This window comes from Falco punctatus, assembly GCF_963210335.1.
Source record: "Falco punctatus genome assembly, chromosome: 7".
NCBI classification, from domain to species: domain Eukaryota; kingdom Metazoa; phylum Chordata; class Aves; order Falconiformes; family Falconidae; genus Falco; species Falco punctatus.
In genome coordinates, this window is record NC_137587.1 from 53,766,786 (window position 1) to 53,779,623 (window position 12,838).

Consider the following 12,838-nt stretch of genomic DNA (forward strand, 5'->3'; position numbering starts at 1 on the left):
TAATACCTGTGAATCTAAAAATTAGGTGGACAAGTACCTGAGCAAAGAATAGTAGAGACTTTCCTATCATCTTTATTCAAGACTAATTTTCTGTTTAAGAAAAAAAGCCACAAAACCCCCCTGACAGTATAAATGGGGATGGGTACATTTCTTCCACAGTTTTATGTATCTTTATATTACATGTAGAGAAACCTGAATAATCTCACTCATTTGCATAGGCTGCCTATTTAACCTGACAATGAATGCTTAAGTACAGGTCCAAGGGATTTTACATGGCAAAAAAGAAAGGGGATTGGTTATTTGTTGCTCTAATACTGTTTTCTTCAGCTTCTTCTCTCTTCCTTTTTCTCCGCAGATGAGAACTGCAAAGATAAATACTACAATTGCAACGTGGTGGTCCAGGCCCGGCTCTGTGTCTACACCTATTACAAAACAGCCTGTTGTGCATCCTGTACACGTGTGGCAAACAGACAGTCAGGGTTTCTAGGGCGTAGATAACAAACACTTTTCTCAAAGCGGCAATGTCAGTCTTCAGATGGAGCTTGAACAGTGTTACTGTTTCGACTACAGCAGGTTTTAGCTTCTTAGAGATGTTTTTTTATATCGCTGAATACATCGAGACTATGGTTAAATCTCACACCCTTTCAGTTACAGCTATCGCGCAGTTATCTTTTTTTAAATGTTTGTTGTAAAACTGTGATCTTTTTAAAGCATTAATTTTTAATAATACTATTCTTTGCACCTGCTCATCAGATAATTATTTAAAGAACATACCAGCCTTAGAATTGTGAATTTAATGAAAACGAAATCAACCACAGGCAATTACTGGAAATATTTGACCAGTATGGACGCAGCTGCTGCAGAGCATTTGGTATTTTGGACTGCCTTAAATTAGATTACTAAATCGGTGAACGATGCACATGAGAAAAATGACTTCACAAAGAACCAGACCCTTAAAAACCCATTTATCATCAGTTTCTTAGCACTCTAACATATATTTTTAATTACTTCACTCCATTCATAGTAAATTAAGAGTCACTGTTAAGCTCTCTCAGTTGTACTTTTAACTAACTTCCTGTCCTCAGGCAGCACATATATATACACTTGACTGCCAAGAAGTGCCTTTATATTTAATTCATAAACTCTTGAAGTTACACTTTTCTAATTTTGTATGGATTTTAAAATACATTGCCTACCGGAGTGCCATTAGTGTCTAGCCCTTTAAGTCTTCAACAACTGCAGCTGTCAGTGAGGCAGATTTACCAGAAAGGTGAAGAGCCTTTGCTGGTATAAAAACCAGGGATTGTTTCCATTGGCAAGGTCTTTTTCCTGTAGCGCAGTTACTTCAGTGAAGTGGTATCTTGCTTAATGTCTTGTCTCTGCACTATTGCTTAACAACTACCGTACCAAAGGACTTTGTCCAGACATAGTCTGGATCTGTCACCAGTTTCTCAAACAACCACCAAAGGATGCAGGCCTCGGTGCTTTCCAGTAGTCTGTTACTCTTGGAATCAGGCAGCACTATGAGTGTAGTAGAAGAGTATACTCATCTTTTAGAAGAGTATACTCACCTTTTTTTTTTCTTTTTTTTTTCTTTTTTTCTAGTCCATCCTGCAAATCTGTTCATCCACTCCTTTTCAGCTACTCAAGAACGGCTCCAGACTTAGAGCTGAATATAGGTGGTGATTTTTCATTTCTGCAATTACTGTAGTCAGCCTTGGGACTTGCTAAAAGCAAACAGGATGTGCTGTGCAGTGCAGATGAAAATTTTTGCATTATCTGCCCATTTTCTAGCCTTCATCTGAGATGTCTTTCAAATATGTAAATAAGTCTGAGGGAAAAAATAAACACCTCTGCTTATTCAGCTGCTTATTACAGCATATTGCTTGTAAATTAGTGATACCCAATTATGCATCTATTTCTAAGGTGCCTGTTGCCTGAGTTGAAAAACAATTTTAATAATGTGTGTTCAGTCACTCCCAGTGATGCGATATAACAGTGATTAAGGTGTCCTGCTACTGATGAAGAGCCATGTTTGAGCCTCATTGTGTATTCTTGGTACTGCTTTGGTGGAGAGGTTGTAGAAGAGAGAATGGAGCACTGGGAGGCAAAGGTTGCTGGGTGTGTTACTGGGCACATCGGTTTGTGTGCTGGAAGCTACAGGAAAGTGGAACTCCGGTCGTCTAAAAGCTGCCTTGGATTGACAGAAACCTTAGATTTTTTAATCAGGTTACTTGTGAAAAATATATTTTGGACATGATGAACTGCTACTGTTTGGCTAAGTGAAATGAAGAAGTGTTTCCCCTAAAATTTGAAGTTACTGTTTGTGATTATAAACCAATAACGTCACCAGCTGTTTCTGTACACCTTAATTTGGGCTTTTTCAGTGTAATTACTTGATATAAAGCTGTTAGAAACAGAAATGCTAATTAGATTCATGAACACAAGCAAAAGGTTTTCTTTCACAGTCCTATTCCCTTGTATTATGAAGATTTATCCATGAAGATAACTTACAGATCTGTGATCATATTATATTCCTTATATTCTTGACCAAAGAATGATATGGAGAACGTGCAGCATAAACAGCTATGGAATCCAGTGTTTGTAAATACAGATTTTCATCTGAATATCTCATTGCAGCAAGTCTTGACACACAGTATATAATTTTGCTGTTGCCTCTTTTGTCCCAAGGAAGTGTATCCTGTCAGCTTGAGGGAAGTACCTGTTCCATGAAAAGGCTTTCTGAAAACCACAAGGCAAATGGAGTGCAGAGAGGTAATCAGGTTTGCAGTCAGTTCATAGAAAATAATCTGCTTGCACACGCTCCGGACTGTGAGACAGTCAGTGACTCAGCACATAGATAGGCCATCCTTTTATAAAATATATTACTTTGCTCTGGAATATATGGCCATTGGGTTATTTTATAAAGATTATCATCTTCTGGGCCATTAAGGTGCCACTAAAGTAAACAAGAGTACATGGGAGCTAAAATATCAAAGAATAAATACATACATGTAGCAATATAACCCTATATTATGCCTAATGTATACAGCTTTGTGAATTGAATGCAGTGAGTTATGGTTATACAAATAGTACCTTTTTTTTTTTTTTTTTTTTTTTTAGTAAAGGGACAGTTTTCAGATGTACCAGATAAAACAAAAAAGATTGTTTCACCTAATTAAACATCTAATGGTAAGGAAGCTGCCAGAATGAATGATAAGGAAGCTGCCAGAATGTTGCTGAACTTGAGTGTAATCATTTGTTATCTCTTCTCATGTGTCAGCGTAATCATAATAGTTGTTCCTGCAAAATGAACTAATGCACCCTTCTTTTCAGCACTTTGATATACTAATATCTATACAGAATAAGTTCTATGCTACGATTTCACCATCACACAAAGTGCGCTTTTGAAATTGGGACAGTAGCAAATGTTTGTTTTAACAGAGCAGTGCACCAGTTTAGGGTGGTGCCTGCAGAGGGCCTGATTTTACTTTCACCGTAAATCAGAGGTGGCCTTGCAGTAGCCTTAGAGCAGGTGTAAAACCAGTATAAGTAAGAAGTGATGCAGGCTTCAGAGTCTGAATGCTTTAATTTATTTTCCTTTTATTTTAATATTGGTCAAAATCCTGCAGAATGGTGGGAAAAAATACTTCCTTGCCTTTAAAATTTTCACCTTACACAATCCAGACTACGTGTAGGAAGACTGCTGTAAATTGTTGATTTAAAGTCTAAGCAGTCTAACTACTTCTAGGGGTAAAACCCACATGCAGCTTTCATGTCTTGCAGACATGCAGCTGGCCAAAATCTGCTCCGTCCAGAGAAGGCTCTGTGTCTCAAAGCACTTTCCTTCTAGAACTGAGGGCTGCTGGTGCCGTTTGTCACGTTCTCCAGGGTCCATCAGGCTTTGCTAGCTCCTGTGCAATGTCAGAGCCAAGCGTGTGTCGGTAGAATTGCTTGTGTCCGGTGATTGCGTGCCAGGTTAGAGCATTTACTAGCAGCACTGAATTTGTGGAGTTCTCCCTTTCGCTTGCTAGCTGAGAAGACCGAGGAAGGTGGTGTGGAGGCACGAGGGTTGCTCCTGTGGGAATGACACTGTGTCCGACGTGGCCAGTGATGAGGAGGTGGTATTTGCTTTAACATCTCTGACCTTCAGTCCCCCAGGGTTCTGAATTAGGGAAGGGCTCGTTAGCAAGCAGTTGGGTGCTGGGGGGTGCGGTACAGGAGACATGGGTGTTCTTGCAAGCCTGCTAGCTTTGAAGTCCAGCTGTAGTGCATGCCCACGGACTCAATGCAGGACTACCTTAGTATCCCTGCACAGGGAACTCGTGTCTTCCTCATTACAAACATAATACGTTTTCTTTTTTCCCCAATACTTCAGCAAATGGAGAACTTTCTGTATGAACAAAGTAGTGTTTAACATCAATCTTGTTTGTTAGATCTCACTCACATGACAATGTGGTGCAGTACAGAATTTGACCCTTTTATACACACACCCACCCCACCCCAATGTGTTGCAGAGCTTGTTAATGGCATGTTAATGCAAAGACATATTTTAGGTTTCTTGTTCGTAGACTTGATAAAAGTGGTCAGTATAGCCCTGAGTCAAGTGAGTACATGCAGACCGTGTGGGGCAGCAGTATTGCCAGGACCCTGCTACTTACTTTTCTTCTGTAGAGTCCTAGAAGGTGCCAGCGGTCACCACTGAGGGAAAGTGGAGGTAGGTGCTAGAAACAGCTTGTGGCTAGTAAAGGCCAAGTTATGCCTTCCTGAAGGTGTGTATAGATCACTGTAAGTAGTAAAATGTGCTTTCCAGGGCTTTGCTTTTTTTCATCCTCATCCTGACCTTTCCCTTTTACACCCACAAGTGTTCTCCTCATCCTCTTATCTCACCCCCATCCCTTTGTCCTTTGGATGGCGATACGCAGTTTGGTCAGAATTACTGAAAATGCTGAACTGGCCATTTGGTTGATAATAGCTGCGCTTATTTCTAACACAGGTTCTTAAGAGAGCTGTATTTCTGCCAGTCACAGTGGTTAGTGTGTGTGTGTGTGTGTCCCTGTTGGCTAGTTTTAAATGCATAGTATTAAAGTACCTGCTGAATTAACTCCTGTGCAATGAACCTGTGCTTGCACAGCTATTGAAGTATGTAGTGGCCCTTCATTCTCACATCTAATATCTACTGCATAAAAAATGATAATTATTCTCTTCACACTCAAAAAGGAAAAAAATCTGTCTACCTGATTTTCTTGAGACACTTAACGTCTCTGACTTTTTAAAAGCTGTTCTGTGTTTTGGGCAGATAATTTATATGTGTGTCTGTAACTGGAACACAAAATATGAGATTTTGAACACTGAAAGTAAGCTTCCTCTATTCCTAAACTTACGGGGATGGGGGGGTGTTGGATACATGGGCTGTTGTTTAGAGAATGGAGTAAAATCATTATTTCTGTATCAGAAATGAAAAATCATCCACTCAGCATTTTCAGTGTATTTTAAAGCAAACTTGTCATCATTAAATCTCAGTAGTGTGGGTGAAATTCAGACCTGGTGAAAGGGAGAAAATTCCACTTAAGAGAACTCACACCATACCCGAACTCAGCTCTTTGCTTCTCACCTTTTAGCAACCCGAAGTTCTTAAGAATGCAAGTACCCAATCTTCTATATCCCCATTTACTATAACGGGTTATAGATAACCACCACTATATCTGAAGAGGAGGGGAGCTTAATTTTGAGAAATCATTGACCTTCCAGCAACTGCTGCTTGCTCTGAACTGTTCTGTCCGTGCTGTGTTTGAGTCTCTTGAGACCAGTGGCCTTGGCAGAGGTTGGGTACATATGAGCTTGCGAAGTCCCATCGTAGTCACTCAGGATCTATGTAGAGGATCAGGAAGGACCGGAGACAAAAGAAAACCCTAACGTTTTTTAATGTGTATAAAATTGTCTACTTGACCCTCATAATTGATTTTGGCAGAAGGATATACTTTATTATAACTTATTTTGTTGTTATTTGTAAATACAAGATGTCTATGGGAAATATGTAATTCTGAGCTGTGTCTATGGAACAAGCCACTGCACCAAAATATTTCAAATATTTAGAATAAGCAGATTTTTTATTAAAAGGGACCTAATATGTATTTATTTACATATACCATTCAAATTTTGTCCAGCTCTTTCATTATACTAACCCAACTTTTTAGGGAATTTTATAACACAGGTATTACATATATATTTTTTATATATATGTCATACTGTAAATCCATAATACAATTTTCTAAACTTTCTGATTAGCCAGTTCCTTGAGTGAATTAAAGGGGGAGAGTATAGGCAGATTGCTTTCTGACTCGTTCAGGAATATGTATCCATGGCAATGCACCTGAACCAGAACTGTACAGCATCCTTTTCATATTGTATACATTTCCTCTTTGATGAAAAAATGTTAACTATTTTTGTTTATGACTAATTTATTTTTTATTATTGTGAAAAATAAAGTAATTCAAGATGAATTTATGTGACGATTTCTTTCTTGTTTGGTCAATCTGTTCTTCCAGAGCATCTTGAGAATTACGAACTGGTATCAGCAAGGGTAGGATGCGCTGCGGGATGCCTTGCCCAGCTGTACAAGCAAGCAGGATGTAACCCCTTGCAGGAGGCTGCACAGCCCGTGTTACAGCCGCGCTGGCGTGGTCACGCCATCCTGGTAGGCTGCCCCTGAGCACCCTGCCCCACACAGCGGAGAGGCGGCTGTTTCCTGGGGGTCTGGCTGTCAGGGCCTGCTCATTTCCTATGCCAGTTTGCTCCTGGTGATCCTCAGCCTTCCCGACGGCTGGCAGCGTATGGCTCCATCGTGCCCCCGCACCGACTCGGTGAAGGATGCGGTTTGCATTTTCGGCAGCTAGGATGCAATGGCCATGGCGCAGCAATGCCTTGGCTGACCTGGCATTCCCAGGGTTGGAACCTTGCGATTGTTTGTTAGTAATTGCACCTATTTTTTAGGTAGTGCTTTACCAGAGAAAAATTAGCAATGTAGCAGCAAACGAATCTAGGTGTGGGTGCAGGTGAGGTGTGCTCGTTTGCTCGTTCGTGTATCGGGAGTGCTGAGGGAGCGGGCGGCTTCTGGGGTGGCAGCTGTTGCAGGATGGCGCCGTTTTGCCCGCTCTGGCATAACCAGCACTGCAGATGTTCATTGCACATTTCCTAACAGTTGCACTGTAAGTACATGACATTCCAAGGGAGAAAAACAAAACCTTTGCCCCAAAAAGTTTCAGGTGTTTCGACCTCTCACGTGTGCTGTTAGGATAAGTCGGGCACAGTTGGCGAGAGGTGGCAGTTACCGTTACGTTTAGCTCCGGATTGATTTGGAAAGGCCCGGTGAGGCGTGCGGAGGCGGCCGGAACGGGGCGGGCGCTGTGGCGGGAACTGTGGTGCGCGCGGGGTGGGCGCTGTGGCGGGAACTGTGGTGCGCGCGGGGCGGGCGCTGTGGCGGGGCGGGAGCTGCCCCCTGCGCCGCGCTGAGGGGAGCCCGGCCCGGGGACCCCCGGCGGCGGCTCCGCGCCCCGTACGCGGCTGTACGCGGCTGTACGCCCAGGGCACCGGGCGCGGTGGTGTAGGACGGACTTGGCCCCGCCACCTGGGGCAGAACCGGGCGTGCGCGCCCACGGACCAGCCCTGCATCCCCGCCGCGGGGGCGAACCACCGAGATGTGAGTCTGGAAGTGTTCAATAGGGTTTAAGAAAAAGTAGAACTTGAATTATTAAGCCATAAAATTACACGGTAACAAGTTCCTTGTTGCTCTCCCACGTGTTCTTTATGTTTAGAATAAAATTTCAATGTAAAATTAGGAGTCCTGTAGCATATGGTGTACTTCCCCCCCCCCCCCCCCCCCCCCATCTTTGTTGGGAGCGAGGTGGCCAGAGGTGGCCATGATACCTGTGGTGATTTGTCACGGCCCTCAAGCCTGAGTAGCATAAGAAGGATTCTGTATGGCCAGATGCCACCTCCAGAGTGGGTTCACCACTTGCCATGATTTGTGCAAAGACCAGTCTAAAGGTAAATAAATACAGAGACTTCATCCGAAGTCATGTAACTTGTATGCTACCCTGCACTCATTATTTGTTGAGTGCAAAATGCTCATCATTAGTGCGTGACTCCACACTGTTGCCATGTTAAACTTTGTCAGTTCAGAATATTCTTATGTAAGCAGTCTTAGGTAGCTGTAGCCAGCCACGTAGTAGTCTTAAGAGGAAGTGGGAACCAAAGGGAACCATTATCAAGAGTTTATTGATGAGGTAAAGCCAAAGAATTACTCTTAAAAGAACCCAAAACCTTAATTTTGGCTGTCCACAGATGCAAGTTCCAATGAGGAATAAATAGAGAAGAGTCAGTGCTATCTTCCCATCCTGATTTCTAATTCAGCTAGGCTGATGTAAGCATTGATTAAGAATCAGCTGCCACCTTTAATTGATTGGTTTGGGGGGGGGGGGGGTGAGGTATATACCTGCACACAGAGAGAGAATGTAGCATAAACACCCATCCACAAGGAAGTGTAAAGCTCTTCACAGAATATTTGAGGTTGGAAGGCATTTCTGGAGACCATCTACTACAACCCCCCCTCTGCTCAAAGCAGGCTCAGTTACAGCAGGTTGCCCAGGGCTGTGTCAAATCTGGTTTTTAGTATCATCCAAAGGTGGTTTTCTTACTTTCAGACAGAATTTCCTGTTTGTTTTTCAGTTTGTGCCTACTGTCTCTTGCCCTGTCACTGCACACCCCTGAGAAGAGCCTGGCTCTGCCATCTTCAGTCCTTCCCATCAGGTATTTGGACACATTGATAAGATCCCCCTGGGCCTTCTCGCTTGGCCTCTCCTTGTATGAGATGTGCTCCAGTCCTTGAATCATTTTTGTGACCCTTCACTGGACTCCCTCTATTAAGTATGTCTCTGCCTTGTATTCCGATAGATCTTTGTGCTTAATTGATCTTGATGGTTTACGCCTTCATGTTTTAAGTGAGTGCACACCAGACTCCCCTCTGCTTAGACATAATATAATCCAGCTAGTGGGAAACAGCACTTACTTTTCTGGTATACCTAGCAAAAGAGTAATTGATGAAAAAAGCATCCAGAATGAAGGCAGTAAATACATAAAAGATGTACTTAAAATGTGTACTTAACAGCCTAGTAAATAAGTGTGAAAACCTTCAGCTTTTTTAGTATCTCTTCTTTTTTCTAAATTGACTGATTCTGTGTTTCTTTTTATAATCAGCAATATGCCAGCAATCAAGGCTTTGGTTACAGATGAGGTATACAATAGTAAGAATTTTATCTTAAAACTCCCCAGAGGTCATGTTAAAAACACATAAATGCCTGGTTTATGCTGTTTAAATCTCTTATTTAACTGAATTACTGTTCATCAACTATTCCTTGCTACCATATTACAACATAAAATTTATTGCAATTATATATTAAACAGCTATTTTTAGTAGATGGGTGCTCAGAAGATTGACGTGGATCTTAGATTTTCTCTATGTCAAGACACAGAATGAGAATTTCTATATTAAGGTCTCAAATTTGACCTTTAGGAGTTGTACCCATACTGAAATGCCACTTCTCTTTGTTTTGAGCTTTTGTTTTCTGGTTTCCAAGGTGCATTCTCCTTCACTGAACCAGTCTTTTCCTGAGCAGTAGGTTAGATGGAAGTGAATAATTCTAACATGTTCCAAGAAGATGTCTCCTTTTGAATCCTTCTCCTAGATTTGCTACTAGTAGAATAGAAGGGAAATTGCATCCTTCTTTGTCTGCTGGTTTTGAAAATTCTTCTGTGCTTACTAATTTGCATTTGTGTGAAACACTGTGAGAGGCTTTTATCAGGGGCTGGTTACTTCTGACTTCTGTGGGAGTTAACGCTTGCAAACCTAAACTTTTTTAAGCTGAATTTGTCTCTAATAGAGGTTTTTTCCCCACATACTTCTCTTAAAGTTGAGAACACTTCTGTGTTTGACTAACTCAGATCATTTACATGCTAGCTTGCTGTTGAAAATAAGACCTAAGTAAAATCGTGTTAGATCTTTAATTCTATTTCAACTGCCAGAAGAAAAACAGGCCCATTAGCTCCAGTGGTTCTAAAAAGCAAGGATTTTTTCCTTACAGAGCGATGTGGAGGCATGGCCAAATTAAGTCTGGATGATGTTAATGCTCCTTACCAAGAACAAATTACTGCACATTAAAGCTTTTTCTCTCAATGTTTTTTCCATATGTAATGTATAAGAGAGGGGAGGAAAATGCTGTAGTACAACCCATTATTATTATTACCTTTTAAATTACTAGAAATCTATGTAAATTTTTTTTAGAAATGTATGGATTTCTAAAAACTTGATGAATAATATGGAACAGCTCTAAGTGAAAACTGATATGCAGTAAGTATAGGTGAACTTGGAACTGTCATCAGTGCTTCCAGTCAGCGCTTCCCCTGCGTGATGTGTGCCAAAAGGTGCTTTTTGCTCTGGAGACTTTGTAACTGGTTAGGGACAAATGTTCAGTCCTTACTGAAGCAGGGTGGATTCAAAGCGTAACAGGCTGCAGTCTGGAGTGCTGGTTACTGTTGGTGGTCTTCAGAAAAATGAAGGGAAGCGCTTCATAGTTTCTTTCTCTGAACTGTGAATAATATTAAGATTGGACGTGAGTTCTGATGCCTTCAACCAGGTGATTTCTGCAGTTGAAAGGCCTGAGAAGGTCTGATTGCAATCTTGCAATCTGCACCAGAGATCTTGGTAGGGAGTTGAAGCAGTTACTAAGCGGAGGAGAGGAAATACATGCACATAGATGTCTGCACAGCTTTGGAGATGTAGATAACTTCTGTTGATCTTTCCTTTGTTTCACTGGGCCGTTTTATTTTGTTTGTTCTCTGTTACTCATTTTTGGCTCTGATATATTGAAAGAAAAGTGAATATCTGAAGAATGAAAACTAACTGTCGGAAGAGGAAAAAGCCAATAGGGTACATCAGGATCCAAAAGTAAATTTACTCTAATATTTAAATAACTTTCATACTGCATGCCTACATATTCATTGTGTAATTTTGAGTAAGGCATAGAAAAGTAAATATTTAAAGTGCACATAGTATGAAATTAACGTAACGCGCCTGCACTGAAATTGCAATTACTAGGACATACATAAGCAAATGGATCAGAGAAGCATACCAGGAATTATCAAGAAGATCACAATGTATGCTTTCAATTTAATTGGTGTCCAGCAACTGTAAAATCGTTAGTCAGTCTGCACCAGACTGTGTCGTGGTTTAACCCCAGCTGGCAACTAAGGCCCACACAGCTGCTTATTCATTCCCCTCAGTGGGATGGGGGAGAGAATCAGAAGAGTAGAAGTGAGAAAACTTGTGGGTTGAGATAAAGACAGTTTACTAAGTAAAGCAAAAGCCACGCACACAAGCAAAGCAAACCAAGAAATCGTTCACCACTTCCCATGGGCAGGTGGTCAGCCATCTCCAGGACAGCAGGGCTCCATCACGCCTGACAGTTACTCAGGAAGACAAACACCATCACTCCCAACGTCTTTCCTCTTCCTTCCCCCAGCTTTATATGCCGAGCGTGACACCACATGGTGTGGAATATCCCTTGGGTCAGTTGGGGACAGCTGTCCCAGTGGTGTCCCCTCCTGACTGCTTGTGCCCCCCAACCTGCTTGCTGCTGGGGGCGGGGGGGAGAGGGGAGAGGCAGAAAGGCCTTGTCTGAACAGAAAGGTTCAGCCTGTAACTGAAACATCCCTGTTACCCACACTGTTGTCAGCACGAGTCCAAAACACAGCCCCATAACAGCCACTATGAAAAAAATTAACTCTAACCCAGCCAAAACCAGCACAAACTGTGATGTGGAACACAGGTAATCTTTCTCCAGTGTGGTAGGTAAGCTGGAATCTGAAAGTCCTATCTATAAACTGTACGTTTGAAATTCCTTTGATAAATAAATGCAAATAATATAATTCCCCCAGCATCCCAGTATGTTTTTCTCGATACATATGTTTTTTTAAAAAAATCACCCCAAACCTTAGTGAAAGAGCCTGTGCAGTTGTGTGGATTGTAACTCCCTGGACTGTAGCATCTCTAGTTCCAGTTCCTGAATCTCAAATCAGATGACCAAAGTGGCAGCGGATGGCAGTGTTATACCCATCCAATGGAAGTCAGGTCCTTCTGGGATAGGGAACTGTCTGTACCAGTTAGTTATTTTTGCTTTGTATTAAGATGTGTGACCAAGAGTCGGCCCTTGTGAGGAAGAGGTAGCAGCTATTGTCTGTGTTGCTCGGGCTATGGTAGTGGTAAACATGGAGACAGTTCCTACTTCCCAATTGAAATTACTAGCTGGTTTTTATGTTGTCGCGTTCCCCTGTGGTGTGAGGCTGAAAGAAAGCACAAAGTTTGCCAGGGAGAAACAATCGTTTCGCTGTTGCGTTATGGAGCTTTGTGAAGGTATCCTTCCTTACTCTGGAAGACTAAGAGATCAGTTCTAAGAATTTACAGAACCATGAATCTCATGGTTGGAGAGTAAATCAGCATAATTCCACTGAAACTAAGGAAGCTATGCCAGACTGCAGTGCCAGGCCGTCTCTGATCAAAAACATTTCTATTATATGAATGGATTTACAATTACCTGCAAGAGAATACCAAAACTAAATTAAAAGAGTGTTGCCCTGGGAAGTACATTAAACTGTGTATTCCTTCCCTTGGACATGACTGGCTGTTGCTTCAGCTTTGCACAAGCCTTGGAAGGGATGAACCTTCTGACTTTAGCGTAAAATATGAAGTAACATGCCGGTGGAAGAAAATGTTACTGGAGCTGAA

The 12,838-nt window shown here is 41.8% G+C and overlaps 1 protein-coding gene across 3 annotated transcripts in view; it reads left to right on the top strand.

Annotated features, from left to right (window-relative positions):
• Positions 1-7,079, top strand: part of THSD4 (thrombospondin type 1 domain containing 4) — a 320,405-nt gene extending 313,326 nt beyond the window's left edge. For all 3 annotated transcript variants that reach the window (XM_080396118.1, XM_080396119.1, XM_080396120.1), the window contains one exon: positions 356-7,079. In XM_080396118.1, coding sequence (XP_080252244.1) covers positions 356-498 — 143 coding nt within the window. In that variant the 3' untranslated portion in view covers positions 499-7,079. The remainder of the gene's footprint in view (positions 1-355) is intronic.
• The last annotated feature ends 5,759 nt before the right edge of the window (positions 7,080-12,838 follow it).